The 27,686-nt window shown below is 47.6% G+C and overlaps 1 protein-coding gene across 1 annotated transcript in view; it reads right to left on the bottom strand.

The window, feature by feature from the left end:
* GRIN2A (glutamate ionotropic receptor NMDA type subunit 2A) overlaps positions 1-27,686 on the bottom strand; it is a 338,815-nt gene that overhangs the window by 134,973 nt on the left and 176,156 nt on the right. Inside the window, exon 2 of the mRNA XM_081820054.1 lies at positions 5,022-5,614. Within this exon, the coding sequence (XP_081676180.1) occupies positions 5,022-5,614 (593 nt within the window). The remainder of the gene's footprint in view (positions 1-5,021; positions 5,615-27,686) is intronic.

Raw genomic sequence — 27,686 nt, 5'->3', positions numbered from 1 at the left:
AGTGGTCCTGATCCTAGGCCTCTTCTCCTTAGGGGTTCTGCTTCCCTAGGAGGACATTCCCTTTCCTCCTGTACCTCCAACTGGTGAGATGAGCCTCTACAATGGGATAGTCCACTGACCCGCAGGGCTCAAAGACAACAAGACACATGGCAACACTGGGTCCCCCAATATTCATATGAGGGCTTCCCTGCCTTGCCATCTATGGAGAGTTGACATCTAGCATACAGAGGGTACTAAAGACCTTTTGAGGGGATGAATAAATGGCAATGTTGTGGACTATGGCATGCAGATACATTGGTCTCACTCACAATCTTATATTTGCAAGTTTTATCATAAGAGTTAACGATTTATAGACTGCTTTCCACATGCCAGGCTCTCGGATAAGATGCAAACAGTTTTCTTGTCCCTGTGTTACATCTCAGGAGGCAGACCTGGAGGAATTAAGGGACTTGCCCAAAGCCTTGGATCTAGAAGAGTTCTGACCCAGGATTCAAACCCAGGCAGGCCAGCTTCAGTGCCAGATGCTTCACTCCGAGGCCACACTGCCTCCCACGGGGCCCGGTCCACCAGCGGCCCGGATGGACTCTTGGGACAGGACTGGACAGAACAGCCTCGGTTCCACACAGGCAGAACAGGTAATGATCTACATCACGGTCCCAGGAGTTACCAGCTATATGCCCTGCACTTGGGGAAGGGACAGATGTTTAATAACTTCGCATTAGAAAGGAGGAGGTTACATAACATGGCTGAGCTATTTTGGAACTTTATAAAATGCTGACTGCTCTTTTCAAAGTGCCTTCTGTAAAACCAGGAATATTAAACATAAAGAACATTTCCCCCTTGCCCCCACCTTTTTTTTCCCCCGAAATCCCAGGGACAGAAACAGGCCCACATCACCCTCAGCAAGTCGACTTTTCTACCAGGTCCTGCATTGTAAGCAAGAAGTCATGGCTACGGAATCCTAAGTGCACAAGCTCGGGGTAGGAGATTACAAGCCATGTCCCTGGAGACCACAGAGGGACGTGTGTAACTGCTTCCAAGATGGCGCTCAACCAATCCAAGCTGGATGCCCGATCCCCAAAGCAATGTACCATGATACCCACCCACATGAATTCATCTGAGCTTCTTCTGAAACTATGTGCATTCTCCTTACTACATAGTGGGAGTAGTGAGAGCTACTTGGCTACCGGATGCTTGGCAGAACCCTGAACTCGAGAGTACTGGGCTTCCACTGAAAAAGCTGCTGGATCCAACTCAGGCTGCAGACACTGAAGATCCCCTACCATTGACAACCTAAATGTCCATCAGGGGGTCATGATTAAACAAACAGTGCAACGCTTATACAACAGAGCACAGAACAGCAACGAAGATGAATATGCTAGAATGCCATGTGTCCTCAGAGACCCATCTTGAACCACAAGGCTGAGGTAAAGGAAATGTGAATGTATCATTTATGGGCATTAAAATGAACTGTGCTGGGCGCCTGGGTGGCTCAGTTGGTTAAGCGACTGCCTTCGGCTCAGGTCATGATCCTGGAGTCCCAGGATCGAGTCCCGCATCGGGCTCCTTGCTCAGCAGGGAATCTGCTTCTCCCTCTGATCCTCCCCCCTCTCATGCTCTCTCTCTCTATCTCATTCTCTCTCAAATAAATAAATAAAATCTTTAAAAAATAAAAAAAAATAAAAATAAATAAATAAATAAAATGAACTGTGCTTTGGGTCTAAGGTTGCACAGACATCTATACGAGAAGTACAAAACATGCACACAGATTTGGATCCCTACCAAATTCATGGCAGTGTTTTCCCTCCCGAGGACAGGAAGACAAGAAAGTGGGACTTGGGAGAGATCTAATCAGGACTGTGACATCATCAGTAATATTTAATTTCTTTTAAAAAAATTTTTTTTTTTTATTTGACAGAGAGAAAGACAGCCAGAGAGGGAACACAAGCAGGGGGAGTGGGAGAGGGAGAAGCAGGCTTCCCGTGGAGCAGGGAGCCTGATACGGAGCTTGATCCCAGGACCCTGGGATCATGACCTGAGCCGAAGGCAGACGCTTAACAACTGAGCCACCCAGGCGCCCCTCTTTTAAAATTTTTGAAACAAATGTGACACGTTCACCTTCGTTCTCTGTGATGAGTGGTGGGGTGGGTGTTTTATCAGACTCTGTACTATTTTTTTCCCCCTAATATTTTTGGAAAAGTCCCTGTTACCAGAGTTTGTTGTGAGACAAACTTCCTTCTTCATCAGATTGTACATTCTTGGCAAAGTTATATCTTCATTCCTGTCTGTATTCCAGGGGCCAGCACAGGGTCCGCTGGATGGAAGTAATGACTGATGGAGGAGAAAATAGTAGCCTTAAGGCTTTTCTGAAAAACTGCCATTTGGGGCTCTCTCCAGTTCCTAGTCCCTTCCTTGCCTGGCAAGCGTCTTCTCTTCCCCGGGTGAATTTAAGAAACATCGGGACAATGGGCAAGTGTGGTAAGGAGCCAATGCTGTTATCATATTCCAGCCTCATACACAGGGCGAGCACTGCCAGCGCCCCACGGATGGAGAGATGTTTCATGAAACACCAGGGAGTGGATGACGGCTTACCCCACTTGATGCATTGCCACTCTGGGGCTGAAACACAATCTACAAAATTGCTGCATTCAAAGAACTCCTAGAAATAGCATGATAATATTGCACAGCAGAATTTTTTTTTGTTCAAGGAATGGAATTCAGGGTGGTCACTGGAAGGAGCTCTGCATGTCTTGACAATTATCCTTCTCAAATCCCTTTTCCTGTATATATTATATGTCAATTGCCCTAAAATTGAGTTATGTTTTCACCAAAATTATACATTTGTGAATATTCCAGCTGTAGGGCACTTCTTATGGGAAGGAAGCATTCATTAGCCCAGCCCTTGTCACTGGGCTGACAGCAATCCTGCCTCCATAAGAGGTTTCCATGCCTCATACTGATTCATCGGAGTTCCTTCCTGTTATTTAGACAATTATTTAAAATGCTGAAAACGGCAGTGCAGAAAGAGGATCCCTAAGGAGGGAATGAGGAGAGGGGAAGGGAAAATTGCAAAGGACCACGATTTCTTAATTCAAGAGTTCATTTTTCAGGTGTATACTGATTTTAAAGAGGTATAATCCTTCTACACCATCTCACACACACACACACACACACACACACACACACACACACACGCACACATCTCCAGACTCAGCTCAGAGATAATCCCTGAACTGTAGCAGATTCAAAGTCCTAAACCTTCCAGAGACATTTGAGAGTGACGTGTTACTCTGCTGATAATAAACCCAACCTAGTCTGCTGACTGTAAGTTCTGATGACCAAAACCACTTCACTGGTCATTTTGACAGTCATTCAATAATCACCGGGAGCCAGGCACTGTGCTACTCTCCAAGCATCACCTCATTTAATACTGAGGTCAATCCACAAAACATTGGTTCTCTGTGCACGATCCCCAGACCAGCAATATCAGCATCACCCAGGAACTTGCTGGAATTACAAGTTCTGGGGGCCTGCCCCCGGGGCGACTGGATTACAGACTCTTGAGTGTGAAACCCAGCCACCTGTGGTTTAACAAATCACCCTCCAGGTGATTCTGATGCATGTTCAAGTTTGCGCAGTGCCACCTAGAGAGAGTAATGCTATTATCATCACTCTACAGTAAACCACCAAGGCCTAGAAAGGTAAAGTGACGGGCCAAGGCCTACAGGAAGTGGACAAGACAAGATCTGAGCCCTGACAAATCTACCTTCGGAGCCCCGTCCCTTCATCACAGAGCTATGCTGCTCGTTATCTGAGAAAGGAGCGTGGATTCAATCACCAAACATCAGGCAAAAGCATGCAAAGTGGGTGCAGGACTGATCATTCTATATGTCAACAGCTGAGCCACAATGATGAGCCATAAAGAACAATAACATTTCTCAGAAACATAAAACTTAAATGCCCACCAAGATGGGAGTAGTTAAATACATTAGGATACATCCATACGATGGACTATAATGCTGCTTTAAAAGTGGTATTTGCCAAGATTTCCAATGATCTACAAAAACAGGACAAAAGAAGGGAAGAAATTCAGATACACATTCAAACAGAGGATGGAAGCCCCAGCGTGGGCAGTCTTCCCAAAGTGTAACATGTTGGTGAGGATGTGGGAAATCTAGTGACCTCACAAGTGGCTTGTGTGAATACAAATTGGGATAGTTCCTTGGTAGGACAATTTGGCAACAGATACTTCAATTTTTAAATGCACGTGCTCTGTGACCCCAAACTTCTACTTCTTAGAATCCACCCTGGAGAAACACGGGCTCTGTGTGCACAGAGAGACATGTGGGATGATGATCACTGCAGCTTCATTTCTAATGGGAAAAAATCTGAAACAACCTAGATTTCTATCATTATGGAGACTGGATAAATAAATCACGGTATATCCCTATTGAGAAATGCAATGCGTAGGTTGCAACACACATACACACACACACACACACACACACCTATGTATATCTACACATACATACATATCTACATTCCTTCCTACATAAGTCTGTGTATATGTATGTATACATACATATACACATCTGTGTACATACATCCATACATGTGTATATTATCTGCATATAAAATCCATATATATCCATATATATATACACACAGGCACACTTGAGATATAGCTATAGATAGAATATGGATAGAGAAATACATAGCTGGATACATAGACAGGTCTCGAGAGTAGGTTTCCAAGGTATATCACTGAGTAAAAAAAAAAAGTTGCAGAAAACAAAGTATGATGTAAGTTATAAACGAAACAGGAGTCCAGGGGAAGAGAGGAGAGGAGAGTCAATCAGAGAAAATCCCATAAGCACACACACAACATTCTCTACTTGCAGGGCACGTTTTCAGCAGGGAGTATGTATGTATTGCTCTGAGTTTTTGAACAACCAACCAACCAACCAACCAAAGAAAACTCTGGTCCCATTTTGGGAGACAAGCAAAGATTGCCCTCTTACTGGTGCAGAGTGTGAGGGGGGGCCTCCAGCTTCTCCGTCTGCCCATAGCAGCTGGCCTTGGCCTCGGGGATGTAGGAGAACTTCTCCAACATGGAATATGCAGCAGTGGTGAGGATGCCCAGGCCATCCCTCACCCTTTCCTCCAGGCTGTAGTCCCAGTCGTCGTAGGAGACTGAAATGAGTCCTGATGGAAACTCCTTTGGGATGAGCTCTGTGTTCCCAGAAACCAAGCTGGGGATGATCCAGAAGAAATCATAGCCAGTGAGGCCCAGGGAGCGGGCCTCACTCAGGATGAGGACAGCCTCATCTTTGGAACAGTAGAGCAGGATGACGGAAGAGTGGATCTTCTTTAACTGGACCTGCGTCTTTGCATCCTCAAAGGAAGTGTCCAAGGTGATCACGTTCTGCATGTCCCAGCCCACAAAGCTGTTGTCCACGGTGGTCTTGATGAAGCTGATGAAGTCTCTGTACCCAGGGAAGATGGTGGTCACCAGGGAGAAGACGTGCCAGTCATAATCCTGCATGATCTTCAGCATGACTGTGGCTTGTTGCTGGATGGACGCTCCAAACTGGAAGAAGGTTGACGTCGGATCCTGCCAACAGGTGTAAAAAAAAAAAAAAAAAAAAAAAAAAAAATCAAAACAGAGGATGAGGTAGAAGGTGGTTTACATATAACCATCTGTCTTTATAGGCTTAAAAAATGCCTTCTTAGAAGGGAGGGCAAATACATCACACACCTATTCATTCGAGAACATTCCTGAGCACCTACTATATGCCACACTCTGGAACAGACACTGGAAATACAGAGAGGAGAGAGACCCTGAACTTGGAGCCCACAGCCTGGCGCATGAAGGAGATCTATTATTTCTGCTTCTGGCTTATCCCATTTCCCCCCTGCCCTTTGGGGCCCATATGTTTCAACACAATGAACTCTATCTGGCCCCAGGCTCAGAACTGGAAAATGAAGCCAACAGAGACAACATCAGGACATAGAGACAGAGTCCTGATGATGCACTTGAAGCACCCAGAGTCTGCCGTGCCTGAAGCCATTTACTCTGGACCTGTTGGTTATGTAAGCCAACAGGTTCCCATGATCGCTTGAGTTAGTCTGAAAAGGATTTCTGTCACTCGGACTCTAGACTCCTGTATAATATAAACTATAATAAATGCTAACTGGACATTCTATCTGAATCAACAAATATTTGTTGAACCCCTAACTATGCAGGAACACCATTTTAGGACTTGGAGAAACAATGATAAACAAGACAGACACAGACATGGTCTCTGCCTCCGTAGATCTGGTGGGAATTTGAGGAAGAGCAATTTGCAGGGACTAGAGGCTGAGAGAAGCATAAGGGGACGCTGAAGGAGTGTCCGGGTGAGGAAGAAGGGAGACGGGTGGACATTATTCTCAGAGGAGTCCTGCAGATACATCTAGACTATTCTAGGAGCCAGAGATAAATGTATTATGGCTCATGAAGTGGGGGGATGAGATGATGGCGAAGAGCTTGGCAGGAACCCCATCATGTGTGGCCTCAGGGATATGTTCAGAGGCTTAGAACTTATTCAAGCATAAGGGGGAGCCGCTGAATGCTCTTACTCTTGAAAGTGACATGACAACTTGTGTTGGGTTAAAGGGCCTCTAATAGTTGTTTTTTTTTTTTTTTAAAGAGTTTATTTATTTGAGAGAGAGTGGGAGAGAGAGAGAGAACACAAGCAGGGAGGAGGGGCAGATGGAGAGGGAGAAGCAGACCTCCTGGCTGAGCAGGGAGTCTAACGTAGGGCTCGATCCCAGAGCCCTGAGATCATGACCTGAGCCAAAGGCAGACGCTTAACTGACTGAGCCACCCAGGTGCCCCAAGGGCCTCTAATAGTTCTAACACCCCCCCCTTAGTCACGATCTGATCATGAGAACAAACTTCCATTCAGAAAAGGCAGGCAGTGCATACAGCTGTACCATTTACAAACTACCTTCACACCCCTTAACTCATAAAATCCCCATGATGATCCTACAAAGGTGGTGGTGTTGGCGGGGGGGAAATGAGGCTCGAGATGAACTCAGGCTCTGGTTCCGTGGCCAGCCCCCTTTCCAAAACACAGCCCCAACTTTCTTGGGATCATTGAAGATCTGCAGATAGCAGGTGCTTAAACCATGCTGCTGACTGATAGGCAAGGTGCAAAAATGCCAGCTAAAGAGAAGGTGTGCCTGTGTGTTAGAGCAAAACACAATTTGACAAGTGCTGAGTTATGGTTTTCTTTCCCTGGAAACTAAAAGAATTCTCCAGAAGTCCTTATAGTGCAGCCATGCTTTCATTTTGCATTCTGTAGTTACCATATGCATTCACCTCAATAGTAGGAATACGGAGGTTCCATTGTGTGTGTGTGTGTGTGTGTGTGTGTGTGTGTGTGTATATTAAGAGTGGACGATCAATTCCATTTGTCTTTCAAAACAACACTTTGTAGCCGTGCATGCCAACCCTTTCAAGAAGTCTGCCAAGTTTTGCCTGTGGGTGCTCAGTGAATAGAAAGTTTTATCTGAATGAGCCAAAAGTTGTAGTTCTTCGAAATACTTCCCTTTTTGAAATGCATGGGTTTGGGGGATAATTCAAGTGCAGTACGGCCTGAAGGCAGAGAGGGAACAAAAAAACGGGAATAAATGCCTCTGGGTTCCTTCCAACAATACAGTTTTATGAATTTTACCTAATTAAATCAATTAAAGTGGGTAACAGATTTAAAGACTTTGGATAATTATCTTTTTCCCTACAATAGCTTTTGGAGAAATCCAATATTCTTGGATTGATTAATCATTTTAAATCATGCCTCAACAAGACTATGAATGGCTCAAGGGCAGAGATATTGCTGTCTTCATCTCTCTGTCCCCAGAACTGGGCAGAAGGCTTGGAACATGACACATCAGGAAATGCAGGGGGAGGGAACGCATGAGTAAATGAATGTGTGAATGAAGTCTAAGAGGAATATCCTTGGCTTAAACATAAAGCAAAACAGAAGAATTCAGTGTCTGAGATTGTATTTTTTTTTATGGCTCTTGAATGTCATGTCCAGAAAATAAAATCTTTCAACATCACCAACCTACCACTCCTCCATCCAATGTCTGAAATAGAGAGAGAGTGACCTTTCTTGATCAGAAAAGGAATATAGAGGTCCTCTAAGCCTCAACAGCTGTGCATGCAACCTCATTAAATACCAAAAACAGCGACAACATAACAAACCCACCAATGGACGAAGGCACAGAAGTCAAATTTCAAGGCAGTTATACCCAACAACCTTATGCACTGCCAGGTGTTTCTTGGGATGGGACTGAGAAGCTCCAAACTTAATTACCAAGGAAATGTAATAATTCCCATGGAGCAAAGATGCCTCCAAGGAAGCTGCTGATCAGAGTCACATTAGGACTGCAAAAGGCAAAGGGATCAGCATCTTCTTGCACTGAGCACACAAGGAATGGAGAAAGATCTCAGGAGGGCAGATGCTAAGGGCACGGTCGGAACCCAATAAAAAGGATCTCTGAGATGATCCATATGTACACACTTCCTAGGGATAATCGGAATTAGTGGAGAGGTGCTAGCTGGGGGCGGGGGGGGCGGTGTCTGGGATGCTCCCGCACCCCTGCTCCACATGCTATGAGCCAGACGTTACTGTATTCACGAGCGGCTTTGTGCATAGAGCAGAGCAGCAAGCAAGTGCAGGCTTATCTAACTCTCCATGTGGGGAGGAGGGCATGGATGCATTGTGAACTTCGTGAAAGAGAATTATAGGGACGGCAGTTCATTAGCCAAGAGCTCGCTTGGCACAGCCGTCTGTGTAAAAATATGTGCAAGCTCCTTGCCTGTGCCATTCCCACTCCCTGGTCTTGTGGTGCTTTAGTCCAGGCCGAATCTCTTCTATTACTCTCTTCTGATCCCCATTAGGGTCTTCTCCCCAGGATGGACAACAGTGTAACTTCTGGGGTCATGCTGTCCAGGTACCAATCCTAACTGGGTGACCTTGGGAAAAAAACCACTTCACGTTTCCAAGACTCAGTTTCCACATCTGTACAATGGGTATGGCAATGTCAATAATTATACTAGTTAACATGCCTATGAGAGTTGTGTGGCTCAACGCTTTCAGTGTAGTATCTCATTTAATCCTACCCCCAACCACCTTCCTAAATGGGTGCTAGCATGATCCCTGTCATACAAATGAAGAAACAGACTCAAAGGTAGAGTGACTCTTCCAGGGTCATAAAGGCAGGGAATCAGGTTTGCCTGCCTTCGAGATTCCAAGCTTTTCAGTCCTGCACTATACTGTTGGTGATGATCGCACTTTCTTGTTGAGCTGGAAGGATTCAATGACCTCCTTGTAGAAAAGCATCTGGGGCAGTATCCATCAAATATCAAGTACTCAACAAATCGACATCACTGTTATTTTCCCCGTGGGTCAGGGGTAATTCCCACTCTGGACTTGAGCATCCCAACAATTCAGCCATGTCATGACTGCCTGATGGAAGTTCCTGGTTGAACACTGCTTTAACCATGCCACTCCTCTCCTCTATGGTCATCAATGGCTCCCCTAGACAATCACCTTAAGTAGAAACTCTCCAGCCTACCCCTTTATGCACACCAGTCACTTTATAGTTGAAACACTGTGGGCTCTGGGGTCTCTCGGACTTGAGTTCAAGTTGTGGCTCTGCAAGAACTAACCACGTGACCGTGGTTAAATTCTGAAACTTTCTGCATCTGAGTTTCTTTGCCTATAAAGTGGGCATAATAAGCACCATCCCAGGGTGGGAGGAGCCAGGAAGAGCTGAAGTAGGATGACAGGCTCATCTATTATCTATGCCTGACTCCCAAGAGTCCAGGGACGTCTCTCCATGTCCCTCAGTCCTCTAGACAACATGGACAGAGCCAGAAGCCCAAGGGGATCCTGATCCTAGTTCAGAAACCGGTATGTCCAGATCTCCTGACATGCCAGCATCACACTGCCCCTCCGCTCCGCAAACCAGCCCACTCACTCTGAGCCCAAGGAGGCCACACGAAGAGAAGGAACTGTCTTTCTTCCCAGTGATGAATCATGCTTTGGAGAGAAACCATCTCTCATGTCCTTCATGGACCTCCCACAGTTACCCTGCACCACTATCATTTCCACTGGCATCTGAAACTTCCAAACCCATTACGGACCCAAGGCTCTGTCTACCTTACGGAGGGATGGAAGTGAGAAGGTATTTGCAAAACGTAACTGCCCAGCGAGACAGTGAAGAGGCTCATGTTTAGCCCTGGATTTTTCAAAGATATTTTTACAGACTGGCAGGAGGTGATGGAGGAATTTGGCCACACTCCCAGGGCCTGGCATCTGATATGCCACATGGCCCTCTTTTCAAGGCCCTGAACATTCTTCCCGCTTCCTACCTGAGTAGCAGAGGCTGTTTCTCCTGCACTCACCACCTCCTGCCATCCCTCAGCCTGTCCTTTTCAGATTCTATAGAGCAGTCTCTGACCACCTCTGGCACTGGCTTCCTCGGCAGTGTGCAGCCGGGGGAGAGGAACAGATTTCAGACACCCACTTGGGTTCTGAAGCAAGAGCAGTTCTCTCCCCAGGCTCACTGCTCTGCTGAAGACAGAACAAACTGTTTTAAACACAGAGTGAGGGAGGCAGGGGCTATGGGATTCTGGGTGTCTTCTCTCCACTCTGCATTTTGGTCCCATCTTAAACCGAGGTCTCATTAGATGAGAGTTCCTCATCTCATGTTCTAGAATGTTCCAGAGCTTGCTGAGCACTCAGGGTGAGACCTGACCCCGGTGGGTATCAAGGCATGATGTTTAATAGAGTCTAATACCAACTTTCATTTCATTTACCCATTCACAAAGGCTATAACGGACACTCATACCCATCAGCTCTTCGATTCTAACTACCCAAGGGATGAGGTATCGCAAGTGGCTATAACCCTCATGGATGGCATTTCTCATAAAGTCACAGGAAAAGAGGTTAAGTGATTTCCCTAAAATCCACAAGGCCCCATGCTGACAACAACTTTATTACAAGATGCAAGATGTCATCCAATGTTCCCTCGTGCACACTGGTGGCTCTCATTTCTGGCTGCAGAGGAGAATCACTTGAGGGTTTAAAAAAAAAAAAAAGCCACTGCTTGTGCCCCATGCCAGTGAATTTCTGTGATCTGAGTACCTGGGCTCCAATGCTGATTTATTCGTTTTTCTCAGTCTCTTCTCAACAGCGGCATAAGTATTATTCAAGTTAGTATTGTCAGAGCGTAGCACAATGTCTGACATACAGCAGGGGTTCAATATATATTTGGTGAGGAAATAAATGAGCAGGAAGATCCTCCCTAGGAAGCATTGAGAGAACTGGTCACTGTTGTCAACCCTGCACCCATTTCCATAGCTTATTTTCCTTCTGCCTGCCTGGGTGGGTACCAAAAAAAAGATAATGATGCAGGTGACCCAGCAAAAATCGAGAGGGACTCCTTGGGATTTTTTTTTCTCTTGTGGGAGGACTGTCCTGGTGAGACTTGGTGTTTCTGCCACTCTTATTGTGTGATAACTGAGCTTTTAAATATATTTTATTTCTGCTTCCATGGATGAGAGGAAAACTAAAGGCACCAAACTTGATAAGCCTGAGAATTTAGAAGAATAGCATTCTCACATACATATAAGCTAACTCTGTCCCAGTGAAGGATCTCTATCTCATCATCAGCCATTCTCCTCCTCCTCCTCCATCACCACCATCATCATCATCCACCATCATATCATCTACCACCATCTTCATCCACAACCATCATTATCTACCATCACCACCATCATCATCATCCACCACCACCATCTACCATCATCATTCACCATCATCGTTCACCATCACCATCATCATAATCATTATCATTATCCACCACCCTCATCATCATCCACCATCACCATCATCACCTACCATCATTCATCATCTACCATCATCATCATCCACCATCACCATCATCATCATTATCCACCACCACCATCAACCACCACCACCATCATCGCCTACCATCATTCATCATCTACCATCATCATCATCCACCATCACCATCATCATCATTATCCACCACCACCATCATCCACCACCACCATCATCGCCTACCATCATTCATCATCTACCATCATCATCACACACCATCACCACCACTATCATCATATCATTATCCACCACCATCATCATCATCCCCATCATATCCATCTTCCTCCTTCTCCTCCTCATCACCCACCACTGTCATCATCATTGTCATCCACCATCATCGTTCATCATCATATCCTTCTATCCATTTCCCTTTCCCTTCTCATCAGAATTACCATCACCATCACCATGGTCATCATCACAGCTAATATGGAGCAAGAGGTCTTATTATCATCCTTGTACTACAGATTTTATAACTCCAGTTCAGAGAAGGTAACTTGCCTAACACACATAGCTGGTGCATGGCAGGGTCAGGATTCAAGATCAGGTAATCTGAATCCAGAATCTGGATGCTTAGGTCCTGGAAAACACTGATACCAGGTGTGCAGAACAGGAAACAAAAGTGTGTGTGTGTGTGTGTGTGTGTGTGTGTGTGATGAATAACCACCACTCAATCATTCTTCAGGCATCCAACTAGAAAAGAAAATGTCCAGAAATAGCAAAGTAATGTCAGTGATCTCACATCAACTGGCAATCAGTTGATGCAAAAGACTGGGGCTAACAGGGGAAATTGTACCCAGGTGTCATTTCCCAAAAACACATCAGCTCCATCATCCACAAACACAAAATTTCACTCCAGGCAATCTCCATTTACTGGACTATTTTATGATTTATGTTCTATCACTCATTTTTCTCCTTTCAGGATAGGAGGGATCTCTTCCCACATTTTCTACTGCACTTAACCACCACTCAAGCTGAGGGGCATCCATTATTTCTTCATTGTCCCAGAGGATTATTTCTTTTTTCTTTCCCTGTTGGACCTGCCCATGTTCCAGACCCTTGGAAGTTCTCTCTCAAACAAGAGCGAGAACCTCCTCTATGGAGTCCCTACCCAAGTCTTGTCCCTCTCCCACCCACCTTCCACACTGCTGCTCCAGTTACTTTTTTTAAAGTTCAAACTGGAGCATGATGTCCTCCTTCTTAAATTTTTTTTCAGCAGCTCTCACAACCTTCAGGATAAAGTAAAAACACACACCAGCCCCAGCACAGTCTGCACTAAAGTGTTTGGGACTCAGCATCATCTTGGTACCTGAGAGAGGTCAGGTACTCCACAAACATGTGACAAAGCAAATTGTTGAGTGAGCTAACGAAGCAAAGTAAGGTGTGCTTCGGGGAGAAAACCAAAGGAAGTCTTCATATTTTACCCCTGTCCATCATTTTCCAAAAGCACATAAGCTCCCTCACCCACAAACACAGAATTTCACTCTAAGGAACCTCCACTCATTGGACCACTTCATGATGTACGTTCTGTCCCCCCATTTTGCTTCTCCCATGAGCCAATCCACCATCATTCTTCTAAAATAACCAAAACCACCTTTCTCTGCTCTCTCCTCCTCTCTCTTCAAATGAGAAGTTTAACCTTAAGTATCTGGTGACTAGAGGGTTCCCAGCTGGTAGGTTCCCAAAAACGAGGGTGGCTGCCATGCTCTGAGTTGGAGACCAGGAGAGGCACTCCAGTCTTAACTCAGAGTCTGTGTACTAGGCTCTCAGACTAGGGTGGAGGAGATGGAGATCATGTAAAATAATTTCTGAGAGAAGCTCTATGGTTAAGGATGGAGCAAGGAACAAGTCCTCTTAGAATGACCAAACCTTCAACTCATCCTAGCCTGGGCTTCCAATACAGTGCCTTACTGGCTGCATGTGACTATTTAAACTTAATTTCAAAGTATTAAATAAAATTAATGATTTGGCTTCGCAGGCACACTAGCCACATCTCAAAAGCCAGCAGTCTTTAAACTTTAAAGCTGATGCTCTCCCACCCCCACCAGCCCCATACCTAAAGATGCCAACTGAGTGGGTCTGGGATAGGGTCCAGGATTTTTAAAATTCCCTGGGTGAATGTAATGTGCAGCCAGGGTTGAAAACTCTAACCTAAGTCTTCAGTATCCAACCCTGTAGCTGTGCTCCCCTGGGGGGATTTCTCATACCCTCAGATTTCCAGGCTCCAGTCCACCCTCACTGAACCAGAGTCTTTGTTTATGAGTTCTAGAATATGTATGTTCTCCAGAATATGCTGATGTTCAGCAAGACTTGGTAGTGCTAAGTCCAATTTCTCTATCTTCTAGGTGAGGAAATGAAGACTTCAAAATCTTGAATGAAATCCTCCAAATTTCACATAAATCAGTGGGGACCATAGGAACAGACACAAGGTCTCTCACCCCTAATTCAGTGCTATCTTAATGTGTCATGATGCCATTGAGTGTGAAGTATTTTCTACACAGAGAAACCACAAGCAACGGGGGTTGTGTGGGAGGAACATGGGCTTTGCTGGCAGCCTTAGCATGATCTGCTTCTTCCTGCAAGGAAGTTATTTGACCTAAGTCTCAGTTTCCCCATCTGAAAGACAGAAATGACAATAGCAGGCACCACCTTGAAGGGTTGCTGTGCATACTTTGAGAGATGAGGCACATAGAGCCCTTGGCATGTTGCAAGGGCTCGGTCAAGTTGGGGTGGCGATGACAGTGGTGAAGATGGTAGCCTTGACCATCAAGCCCCAGCTCCCATGTCCATCATGGACTCCTTAGTATTCCCACTTCTTTTTTTTTTTTTTTTAAGATTTTATTTATTTATTTGAGAGAGAGAGAATGAGAGACAGAGAGCACGAGAGGGAAGAGGGCAGAGGGAGAAGCAGACCCCCCGCCGAGCAGGGAGCCCGATGCGGGACTCGATCCCGGGACTCCAGGATCATGACCTGAGCCGAAGGCAGTCGCCTAACCAACTGAGCCACCCAGGCGCCCCAGTATTCCCACTTCTGAATTCCCAGCACCTCTGCCTTTACAGCTCACTCCTCAGCCCTGACTTGTGTGCAGTTGCCTACTTACTGAGAGGCATGCATCTTGCCTGTTCCTCAGACTAGAATTCTTGAGGGTAGGGCACAACGTCCTTCTGAGTCCTTCTCAGCACCTTGCATGGCACTGGGCCACCTGCTTTGGGGATAAAACTGGGGGCATCATTCTGAGTCTGCAAGGATGCCAGTAGGTGGAAAGAGAGACTAGTGCTTTATGTATCTGAGCAGACCTGCCAGATCTACTGCTCGAGAAACATTCATCTATTGATTGCTTTTCATCCACTCAACGAATTTAACAAACTCCGGCGATGTGCCAGGCATGGTTCCAGGGGAGTGAATCTAGGGAAAGAGGCTACCAAAAGTGAAGGTCCCGGCTCTTATGAAGTTCGCATTCTTAAGAGAGCAGATAGACAAGAAAGAATGAACTCAACACACAGAATAACATCAAGGAAATCAGATGATGTAACAGTTTGGGAGTGGTGTGGAGAGGAGCCCCACTCGAGAGCAGCTGGTCTGCTACACTGGGGCTGCTCAAAAGAATATGAAGAAATCAGCCAGGCAAGGCTGAGGGGTGGGGCGACATAAGGAGAGCCATCCGAGAAGAAGGAGCAGCATGTGGTAGGAAGGGGCTTGGCAAGTTCAGGGAACAGAGGGAGATCAAAACAGCTAAAGTTTAATGACTGAGGGAGAGAGAGGGGAGAGATGACTTAGGACAGGAAGCAGAGACCATATCACACAGTGGGTGTCCTGAAGGTCAGAGTAAAGGGTGTGATTTAATTCCTAGGTCAATCTTACTCCAAACAATTCATCTACTAAACGCACTTCCAGCAGGGAGGCTGGCAGAGGACCTGGAACTCTGGGGATGTTAAGGGTTTTACATGCGCCAGCTCCATTCTTCCCTTTGGAATTCTGATCTGTGCCAAGAGCGGAGCCTACATTGAAGGTGCAGTAAGGCTTATAACTGTTTGCTGTATCGTTCAATCAACTGGTTATGCTAACCTCAAACAGTGTGGCTAGAGCTCCCATATCAGCCTAGGCGTTCCAGACCTAGTCCCAGTTCATCATCCAGACCCAAGCTCTCCCTCTGACAAGTAATGCAATGCTGGGAGAGAGAACACACAAATGCATGGAGGGATGTATTCCTTGAGTCCCACTGCAATGAGTTGATGACAACCCAACACTCTACATTCATCAAAACCACACGATGATTGCCGCTCTTGGACCCAGCCCTGCTTTCTAGATCGTTAGCAGGCTGACCAAGAAGAGACACCTGCTGAGATGGAGGCTCTTGTTTCTATGCAAGGACACAGTGAAGCCCCAAGCTGGCTTCACCCGGTGCTCCGTCAACCTGCGGGTGATCATCTGATTCAAGGCTTCTAAACAGGGTTATTCGTGATGATGGACTGTCTGAGGCTGGGTCCAGCCATTCTCATACAGAAAGCCAGAGGGAAATTCTACCTGATCAGAGATCATGGAATCAGGTCTCCGAGCTGCTGATAAACCCAAGTCCAGGGGATTTTTTCCCCCTGCCAGTCCCAACTGTGATTGAGCTACTAGACTTACTCTAGGTACCAGAAGCCATTTTTTCCCCCATATTTGTTTTCTTAGAGAAGCACAAGCCTCTCTGAGACACATCATGGACATTTGTTATTCCAGCCACTGAGCATCCTTTCGTTCTTTCTTGGCAATAGTGAATTTCCACGGAGAGCCATGCTTCCCCCACCATCACCCAAGCCTATTGGCTCATCCAAACCCCATGATGTCAGCAATGAGTTCAGGGGTAGGAATGTGTCCTAACAGGTCCAATCAGAGTGAGTCTCAGGGTTTCTGGAAAAAGTGACTGGGAAAAGACAGTTTCTCTTATTGTTAAACTTGAATTCCAGGAGGATGTTCAACCAGAATTTCTGGCAGCCATCATGCCACCCTACACCATCCTAAGAAGGAAACCATCAGAAGCGAAGCTGAAAGATAAAGAGTTACACCAAGTCATGAGACCCTTGTTGAGCACCTTGTTCAAGCCACACCTGAAGTCATCTACCCTCGCTGATGCTGCATACCCCAATGAATCCTCTCATTTTGCTTAAGCCAATTTGAATCAGCTTTTCTGTCCCTGGAAACCAAAGATTCCTGACACCACTTTGGCTAGGGAAAAAACAGTAGAGAATAATATGACTCATTCTTCTCTCATCTTCTGAGCTTAGATTGGAAGAACTCAAAACGACGGAGTGGTGTATTTCCATTCACCGTCCACGCTTTTTTCCCCAGGGGCGGCTGCCTCTCTCCACATAGCTCTGTCTTCCCTGCATGAGTTCTTCATCCTTCCTCCATTTGTGTTTTGTTTTTCTTTAATATGCCACCAAGATTGGTTTCCTCTCTGGGAGTCTGACAACCACCGCTGCCGTGACCCAGACGAAAGACATGACAAGTTGCCACCAATGATAATCCCGCTTGCTGTTCCAGCAAGGAGAAAATGCAAACAGGTCCTGTTCATTAAGTTTTTGTCTCTAGCTGTCACACACACACACACACACACACACACACACACACACACACACACAGGGGCCACTGCTGGACTGAAGGAGGCAGCTTTATTTTTGGAAAAGGGAGAATTTCAGGCTTTCCCCTAACCCTTGCGAGGGGCACACCCTGGCAGTAAATATCAGAGTAGCAATGTCCTCTTCAAAATGACCCTGCTCTCTAGGAAATGTCAACAAACAGCTCTGAGAGCTGAAGGTCGGAGGGAACTGCTTCTCCCGTGGGGAGTCTGTATGTTGGTGCGACTGAAGTCACATAGACAGAGGGTCCAGTCTTGGCCCCTCCTCTCACTAATGTCGGGGCTTAGGCAAAGTGCGTCCTATCTGCAAGGCTCTATTTTCTCATTTGTACAATGAAGGGCATTTAGCTGCTCCTTGAAGGAGGTTGTTGTGATTGAGATAATGCATGTGCCGCGCTCTCACTTCGAGAGCTTGATTCATGAGAGCTGGGATTACGGGGGTTGTTGTCCTCACAAGAGAAACACTACAACCCGCCGGCACAGCGTTACGAACGGTTCTCCCGTGGCTCCTCCCCGCGTGGTTCCTAAATGTCCTAATAACGGCACGCCGTGATGCAGGGGCTTCAACTGTGTGCCAGGCACGAGATGGGAGTAGGTGGACAACGCGTCCCCGGGTTCCAGCTAGAAGTCCGGCATCCTCAGAGGCCCTCGGGCCTGGGCAGACCAGGACAACCCACCAGCCAAGCAGGGAGCTCTGCATGCATTGCATCTGCTCACTAACCTGTCAGGGGAAAGTATTTCTGTTCCCATCTTACAGGGGAGGAAGTTGAGGCTTAGAGAGAGGTCCTTGTTTCTTTTAAGGAGCCCAGGAATCAGGGGGGTGGGGGGAATCTTGCTCCACCGCAGATTTAGATTCAGCATGCGGGGGCTGCAGTATTGCCAGCAAGCTTGCGGGTGGCACCGAAGCTGCTGGTCCACGGACTGAGCTCTGAGTAGCAGTGCTATAGACGTTCAGTTACATGCCCACGGTCACTCAGCATTTGGCAGGGTAGAGGTTGAAACCCACAGATGTGACCCCACAGAGCCTCTGGCTTGCAGGGAAGAATGGGGAGTGAGGCCAGACGGGGTCCGCTGTCTGACACCCTCCCCTCCATGTGCTTCCCTCCGGCCTCCCCGGCTGAGACATGTCACAGCCCGTGAGCCCCCTCACCTCATCCGAGAGCGCGCTTTGGGGAAGAGGGAGCACCCTGTGAGTCAGAATGTACTACGGGGGAGCGAAGGAAGAGGGGCCTCTTTGAGGTGAACTGCTCCACTCCTGGGAGAGAGCCGGAGCCACCCAGGAATAGGTGAGTGGTGGTCACCACCCAGATGGTGCCCACACCCATGTGCCATGTGAGAAAGGATGCCACTGGCCTGGCCACCCTCTCTCCCACACACTGGCCCTGCTGCCTACCAGAGCCAGTCGACCAGTCTCCTTGCACCTCCATGTTTTCTTCTGTAAAATGGACTTAGTGGGACTCTAGTTACCTGAAGGGGTGTGGGGGACCCAGGACTTGGGGATGATGCGTAAGAGTTCCGTGAGCCACAGAGTGCGGACAAATGCCAGATCACCCACTACATATCAAGCGGCTGCCACCTCTTCTGTCCTCTCTCCCCCGCTCCACCCCCATGGTGCTCCTGGAACACACTGTCCACGCCTCTACTGTCGATCTTGTCAGCAGGTATTTTGAGTGTCTATTTAAATATCTGTCTCCATGCAACTAGATTCCTGCTAATTCATCCCCACAGCAACAGCACCCAGCCGGGCTCCTAGTAGCTGGAGGAGCCCAGAACACGTAAGCTGAAGGTATGAGTAAGCAGAGGCATGAATGAATGACAGAGGGAAGGAAGGAAGGAATGTTCGGCGAGAGAAACCGTGGCTGAGTTAGGGGCACGGAGGGAGCTGGGGAGGTGGGTGTGCCTGCGTGCGGTGTGAATGTAGGCGTAAGAGGAAGGTGCCGGAGGGGGATCTCAGCGTCTGAAGCAAAGGAATCCTTTGCTGCCTGAACTCTGACAATCCGCAGGCAGGAAACAAAAGCACAATTTGGGGGGAGACCGGGCTAGTATTCCCCAGTGTCTCAATGCTTGCTACGTGCTCTCCAGAACTCAGGAATCCAGCGGATTCCGACAAAATGGTACCCCTGTCTATCCACACCCGGGAACAGAACCTATGTCCACACTGCTCTGGGGCTTCCCCAGTCCACATCTCACTTCCAAGCCCCTCCCTTGCCATATCCCCAGCACAGGAAGCCAGACACAAAAGACCACATACTGCAAAGCTCCAAGTATATGACAGGTCCAGAACAGGCCAATCATAGTGGCCAAAAGCGCAGCAGTGCTTGCCAGGGGCTGGGAAGGAGAGAGGGAGGAGAGAGATGGCCAGCGGGTCTGGGGTTTCCTTTAGGGTGATGAAGAAATTCCAGAAATAGATGGTGGTTGTATAACACGGTCAGGGTACTCAGTGCCACTGAATTGTACACTTCAACATGATTGCATAGTAAATCTTACTTTATGTGGATTTTTACTACAATTAAAAAAAAGATAAATAAATAAATGAATCAAGCAAACAAGAAGGTTCCTTCAGTCTTGCAACCCCCTGGGGGTGAAGGGCGCCCTTAAGGAGCCCTTGGATCTCATGGTGGCCTGAGGTGCTGGCCCAGGTGGAAGGAAGAAGCTCCTGGGGGTCTTGTAGAGACCATACCACCACCCACATCTTTCTGTTTCCCTGAGTTTTCAAAGACCCCCCACGCAGCCGTGTGGTCATCAGTCACCCCTGACCTCGATATACCTCCAGCATGAGTGGGCCATCCCACCAGCCTACTCCAGATGGGGCCACCAAGCAGGCCCGGCCCTTCCTGTTCTTTCACACACTCAAACGGGAAGGGTCTGGGTTTTCAAGAGCACAGACCCGGCGGGACCGTGGGGAGGGAGCTGGTGCGGCAGTGGAAGGCATGCAGATTTGGGGATGAGACATCTCTGAGTTCGAACCTCTGTTCTCCCACATAGCAGCTCTGTGGCCTTGAGAAACTGACTCAACAGTGTTAAGCCTCCGTTTCCTCCGCCGTGAGACAGGAAAAGCAACTGCTACCTCCCTCCCTCGTGGCTTCGATGAGCCAGGCACCAGCCCGTCAGCACAGCGCCTGACCCACCGTGGCGACCATCCACTGACTCTTTCTTACAGGCCACTCACCAGTTTCCACAGTGTCTCATGTCATCATTAGTCCAAACACATGGAGTCGACAGTATTCAGGACCAAGCACATTCATTTGGATTTCACTGGATCCCAGAGCACTTGGCTCACCTCCACTGGGCAACGGTACCATCCTCTTCATCAATCTCAACCTGCCTGCGCCCTTTCCTTGACCCCTTCCTTGATCCACGTTCCTGCTGTATGTATTCAAATACCACCTAAAAACCACCCCTTGCTGTCTTCTTCTCGAAGTGATGTTTCTGAATAGGAGAATGAGCCCCAGACCAACACCAAGAGATTGAGCAACGTAACCTGCCCCGTTTCTCCAGGGCACAACATTCTGTTTATTAACCACTTCCCCGTGAAGCTCACAGAATGTGGAGCCTCCCATCACATATGCAGACCTAGGAATTTGAAGAGACTCAAGTTTGTTCATCTCTCAGACTCTCAAAGACTAGTAGACCAAACGAAGAATACTGCTGGCCCCTTTAACAGGGCAACATTCAATTCTCATGTGCGCATTTGCACTCTGTGTGGACGCACACAGCAAAAAACAGTACTAAGCTGGGACCCCCTCGAAACTCAGAAAAAAAAGGATGGACTCATTGTGACCAGAGCTCACCGTCACAGCTGAACCCGGAGCACAAAAGGCATTAGGAAACATAAACAGGAGTAGGAAGGGAGAGATTTTAACAGAAAAATTGATAGTTTGAGTGTTTTCCTAAGAAGTGGCATAAAAGGGAAAATTGAATGTCAATTCAATGTGGATTCAAAATCAAAGACTGATTTTCAGCCTCTGAAAAGGGTTCCAAATGACTGTTTGAAAGGAGAAAACAATCGATGATGGTCCATTTGCGTTCCTGCGCAGCCCCAGGGCATCCAGTTCCGGCCACACTCAGTGCTGGCTTTGGGTCAGGACCCAGTCAGCTGCCCAGCTCTGCAGGCTCAGGCTGGTCTGTCTTCTCCAGAGTCGTCGGGCACAGAAGGGACCCCTTCTTCAGGGTCTCCGAGGCAAGGAATGCCCCAACACATCACCCACGGACCCAGCCCCAGAGATGTCCCTCACCCTCAGGTGGCAACCATGAGAAATCAGTGGATGGCCCTCCTTCTTGCCATTCTCTACATGAGAAAATTGAGGCCAGAGGGTGGGGAGCTGGCTGGCCTCCTAGACTCGCTCAGAAAGCTGCAGAGCTCATCCCAGCCTCAAGGGGCCCACAGTCCAGAAGGGCTGACAGCGAAGACCAGGGAATGAACAAGGAACCAGGGGTGGATCCAGAAAGAGGGAATCCACCTGACCCAGCAAGATGGGGGCATAAGGGTCCAGAGCAAGGTGACCCCTAAGCTGTTCCTGAATGGAAGGCAACTGGGAACAGGCCAGAGAGGTCTGGAGAGAGCATCCCATGCACAGTGGACAGTGTGCAAAGATGCAGAGGTATGAAGAACGTGGCATGCGCTGAGAATGGCCAGCAGCTTGGTGCGGAAGAAATGTAACCCAAAAAGCCGAGTAGGGGATGCATGAGGCTGGGGGAGGAGGCAGGCCCGAGGGGAGGTCTGTGCTTCTTGCTCAGATGGGGAGTACCATAGAATCTGGTTTCAGAGCACTTAACACCTTTACCATATAATTCATCCTATTTCCTTATGATGCTTATTGTTTCCTGTCTGGTTGGCCCTGATAGAATATAAGCTCTGTGAAGTCAGGAATATTTTGTCTGTCTGTTTGGTCATTGATGTCTCCGATGGATTTGTAGCAGAGCCTGACATGCAATGGAACTCAACAGATACATTTGTGAAACCGAACTGAAGATGCTCACATCATTGCTGGAAGAGAGAAAGTCAGGCAAAGAGGAAGTGGGAGAAGGAGGGAGAAAGAAGAAAGAAAGGGAGACAGAAAGAAGGGAAGGAAGGAAGAGAGGGGTAGAGGGAGGGGTGGGAGAGGAGGGACACAGAAAAAACAGATAAGGAGCTAAGGTTTTCTGGAGTTGATGAGAAGAATCCTTGAAGAACAGCAGAGATGTAAAGTGACCAGATTTCTGTTGTCTGAAAGGACCGCTCTGGCTAGAGCATGAAATGACAGAGGCAGGAAGGGCAGGTCAAGAGGCCACCGAAGTGATCCTAGGACAGGGAGAGATACCTGAACTTGGGGCAGTGGTGATGGGGATAAAGAAGAGGAGAGTCAGGGGGTGCTTAGCAGATGGCATCCCCTGGCTCTGGGAACCTGCTGAGGGGACTGGCGGGGGTTCCGGAGTATGGAGCAGACGGGGATTTGGGAAGGCTGGCTGGGTGACTGGCGATGTCACTCAGAAAGGTGGAGAACAGGTGAGGTACCTTGCTTTTGTCCTCACAGTGGCACCCCTAGCCCCATGCCTGGCATAGAGTGGCAGCTCAGTGAGTGAGCACGGGGACCAAGCGGGAAGCGCACACGGGGTGCAGCGTGGGACCAGCTGCTTGTGAGGGTTCTGTGCAGGAGCCTGGCAGGTAGCAGACATGCAGGTTAGGACCAGAGTTTGGGGTATGGGAGTCACGCACCTGCAGGGGGTGGCTGGGAGCTGCAGATCACATCTCCTAACAGGTGTGCCATGAGAAGAGCCTCAAGAGCTTGCAGAGAACGTTATGAAGGGTGAGCTGGCAGATGGATGGACAGAGAGCATGGAACGGAGGCCGAGGACAGGACAGCTACAAGGAGACAGCAGGAGAGCAGAGTGCTGGATGACAGAGGGAGGGTGGGAGGGGTCTCAAGTGTCCAGGAGCACAGAGACAGGAAGGTATTGCTGCACAAGGTGGGGAGACGGTCACTTCAGCATGAGTGGAGGGGACAGAAGCCAGATCTCAGAGTGACCCACAGGAGGGAAGGAGACCCTAGAATGGAAGGAGACCACAGAAGAAGCCCCAGCACTCCATAAGCAAACCGTGCACCGTGCTTCTTCTCAAACACGAACGTATTCGGAGGCAGAGAAGAACCCTCTCTATGCTGGGATTCAAACCGGGGCCAGGTGGCTGTTCTACGGCTGTGGTCTCTTTCCCATCCGCCAGTTCCTCCACATGCTGCCTTGCTTTTTTCCCTCCCACTGCAGTGATCTCTCATCCCCTGGTGCCTGCCACAGGGCCTTTGCTCATGCTGTTCCATTTCCCTTGGAAAGCTCCCTCTGTAGGCAGATAGGGCTAGGGGTTCCCAGAGAAAGAAAGAGGAGACATAGTGTTCTTACCATAAGAGAAGTCATTTTAGGCCCCCAGGCATTTTGTGATTATGCCTGACTGGGACTACTGGCCTAACCACCTTTCTTGCAGAACTTCCTGGGATACGTTGCAGAAAAACAGACCTCAATAGTTAATGATTTTAAGAGAATAAAAAATGTAAAAACAAACAGGACTACCAGGCCAGGAAATACCCTAACCATATCAGCAATGATAAATCAGTGACAAAACTCCCAGTGCTGTTTCAAAAGTAAAGATTGTCCTAACACAACATTTTTGAGTCATTTTTGCAGGATTTAAACCCTTTGAGCACTCAAACACTACTGCACTAAACAGAGCCAGAGAATTGATGATGCCAACTCTTGCCAGCCCCTAGGACTTCGATCTACCAGGACCTGGACTCTATCAACTTATTGGATGACTTCTGCCCCAATTCTAGATTTCCTTCACCAAGCCCGTCATGAATATGCATGCACCCTTAGATTACAACTTCCCCAATTTTGTTGTATGGGGTGGGGGGTGGGGTGGAGACACTGCTTTGGGAAAAATCCCCAGTGGTCTCCCACTTGTTGCATGGCAACCCCTTCCTCTTCCCAGTGTTTGTTTGGCTCGGTTGTGTCTTTTGTCCCCACACCCACTACCAGGTTCCAGTTACACCTTCTTCCTCATCCTTCATTTCACTGCTGAATCATCACTTTGTAAGCAATACTTCTCCTGCCCTCCTTGATTAGGTCACCTTCCTCCCTTCTAATGCTCTGCTTTGTATTTTCATAGCACTTAATATGGCTGGTAATTGACATTTATTATGGCCTATGTCCCCCACTGGAACATACACTGAGCGCACAGAAGCAGGCACCACGTGTGATGTTTTATTTTGTTTGTCCTACTTGTTTTACTAATCACTGTATCCCCAGCGCGCAGAGGGGTCTGATCCAGTTTTTGCTTTTGTTTTGGTTGACTGGTTTGTTTTGAACAAGGCTAGGAGCCTTGCCCAAGTGTGTCAGCGTGAATTAGGTCCTCCAGTCACGCAGCACCAAGGAAGACACGTAATTCAGGCTCTCTCTCCACCTCCAACTTCAATAAGCCAGGAAGCTTAGCGAGCTGCACAACCTTTGGGCAGAAATGCCTGGCAGCTTCCGTTCCTATCATCATGCTGAGAAATCTCAGCCGGGCGTTGGGTGCTGGTTTCTACCATCATTCCATCATTTTCCACATTGTTCCTTAAAGTTGCTTGTGTTGTGCTCAGACGGTTTTCTTGCTCAAGCTGGTGCTTGAGCTACAGAACTATTCCCCGGGCTGAAATCAGCCCCTCCCCAAGCTGCTGCTCCAGGCAAGTTACAGGCAACAGGCAGATTTTCTTCAAACGTAGCTGACCTGGAAGTAAGGAGCTCGATCAGAATCCACTGTCCTGTGTGCTTTGTTGTCTGTCTTTCCATTTTTGTTTTTGTTGTTGTATGCTTGTTTTAATCTAAATTGTTAAAACTTCTACTTTTACGATAAGAGACCTGATGCCTGTATTTAGAGCAAAGAGGAATAAAGTCTCAGATTCTCCAAGGTTCTGTACAAATTCCAGTTTATGAGGTATGCGTCTTGGAAAAGTTGATTCATGTCACTGATCCCAGAGCTTCAGTTTCTTCATGGGAATGACAAATAGCACCAGCTATACCAACTTCCTAGAACTGTACAAAGGACTAGATGTCCAGTATCACTTAACTGTGTCTTTAATTAATTAATCAGTTAATTCCATTTATTTATTCATCTCTGTACCAGGCACTGTGCCTCAGGCTGGGGATCCAGTGGTGAAAAAAACAGCCATGGAATCTGTACCCACAGAACTTATGCTCTCAAATGGAGAGACAAGGATTATTCAGTCACTCAAATGTAAAATTCATGCTGACATTTGTATTTTGAAGGAAAGCTTTATGGTGCTTTAAGAACCCACAGTGAAGGAAACTGAACAATCTAGACAGTCAGAGATACCCCTGAAGAAGGAGTAGGAGTGATATAGGCAAAGAGGAAAAGAAAGAGCATCATGTGCAAAGGCCCTGTGGTAACAGGCAAGTGTGGGGTTCTGAAAGGAAGCCACTGGGGCAAGGGTGAGAGAGATCCACTCTCTGCTTATAAAACATATTTTTATTCCTTTCTACACAGGGTACAGGCTATTACCGAGCTCTCACTTCTCAGTTACCCGAGGATCTTTTCACAGTTTCTATTTAATCTCTTTCAATAATTCCCTGGCTGCTAATCAGAGAAAAGGTGCTAATTACCTTATTAGCACTCTGCTTCTCTGTGATCACAGAATGCTCTTAACTTTCTCCACCATGGGAACACCACTGGCTTGTCACTCTGGCCCTGCGTGCTCCCTGCCCTGGGCCTGTTCTCAGCTAGAGTTGCCAGGACTACCTGGCACCAGACCCTAGTTTTACTCATGGGGAAGAGGAGTTAAAGGACCTGCCCCGGGTCAGCTCGCGAATGGTGGATCCAGGACTGCCCTGCTAATCCAAAGCTGCTTGCACTGCATGACGCAGCCACCGCTTGCCCCATGGGCCATCCAAGGAGGGGGAGGGCTTTTCACTTCCAAAAGCACTCCTCAGCATTTGGATCCAAGACTGTTGGAAAGAAGGAATCTTCTTTCTCATGCCTCCCCTTGTGAAACTCCAATTTACCTTGTAAGACATTTTCAGGAACCAAATTGCAAGACACAGTTATACTCTGCTTACACAGGGCAACCAGCATAGCAGAAATGAGGCAAATACAAACCCCAAGGGGCAGTTCCTAGAGGAAAGGAGACTCCCAGAACAATGTAATCACATCGTGCCCAGAGATGGGGTGAGAATTCCCAACCATAGGAAAGGCAGCAAGAGATGGGGCCATGTCAAGTCTTCTTTAATGTGGCAGTCTGACAACACCAAGATGACCCATGATGACCCTGAAGGTCTAGGTGGCTCAGAGAGGTATTCCCTGGACCTCTCTGAACCTCACATGAGAACTGTTCTATAGACCCAGGCAGGAGAACATTGCCTGAACCTCTTCCCAGAAGTTTCCAGCAACCACACTCCTAGAGCTCCAGAGTGTGACACGGCTCACCCACATGAGCAACATTTGTTAGTGAGATCAAAGTCCTCCCCAAATGACAGGTTGGCTTGGTTTTCACACTTATGGTACACACCTTTCTCTCACTTATACTAGAGGGAAGGATAGTGATAAACTGCAATAGGATTCCAACTCTGTGATCTCCAAGCTGGGTGACTTAGGACCAGTTGCTCAACCTCTCTGTGCCTTGTTTCCTCCTCTATAAATGGGCATAAACAACTGTACATTCTGCAGAAGAGATTATGAAGATAACAGGTGACAATGAGGTAAAAGCACCCAGCATGCAATGAACTCCGAATACATTGACATGTGACTATAACTGCCATTATATGTCATCCAGTTCCCCCTGAGCTTCCTACCAAGTCCATCCTCCTTGAATGCTTACTGGCCACAGAGCCACGGCTCCCCTTGCTGAACTGGGCAGTGTTGGGCCTCTGGAGCCATCTTTGCTGGCAAACCAGATTGTAAGCTGCCGAACTGATTATTGAGTACGCTTCACACCTACCAAGGGCCACACACACACATATACACACACACCCACATGCACAAACACGCACATAAGTTCAGCATGCCCTCCATAGTTTTATCCATGGTCCCCTACAGCCCTATTCCCATAGATTTTATCTGGTCTTTGTAGCCTGAGTTGTGGCACAG

Source organism: Leptonychotes weddellii, chromosome 5 (genome assembly GCF_054177405.1).
Source record: "Leptonychotes weddellii isolate Sample4059 chromosome 5, ASM5417740v2, whole genome shotgun sequence".
Taxonomy (NCBI): domain Eukaryota; kingdom Metazoa; phylum Chordata; class Mammalia; order Carnivora; family Phocidae; genus Leptonychotes; species Leptonychotes weddellii.
This window is presented reverse-complemented; position numbering and strand designations above follow the sequence as displayed.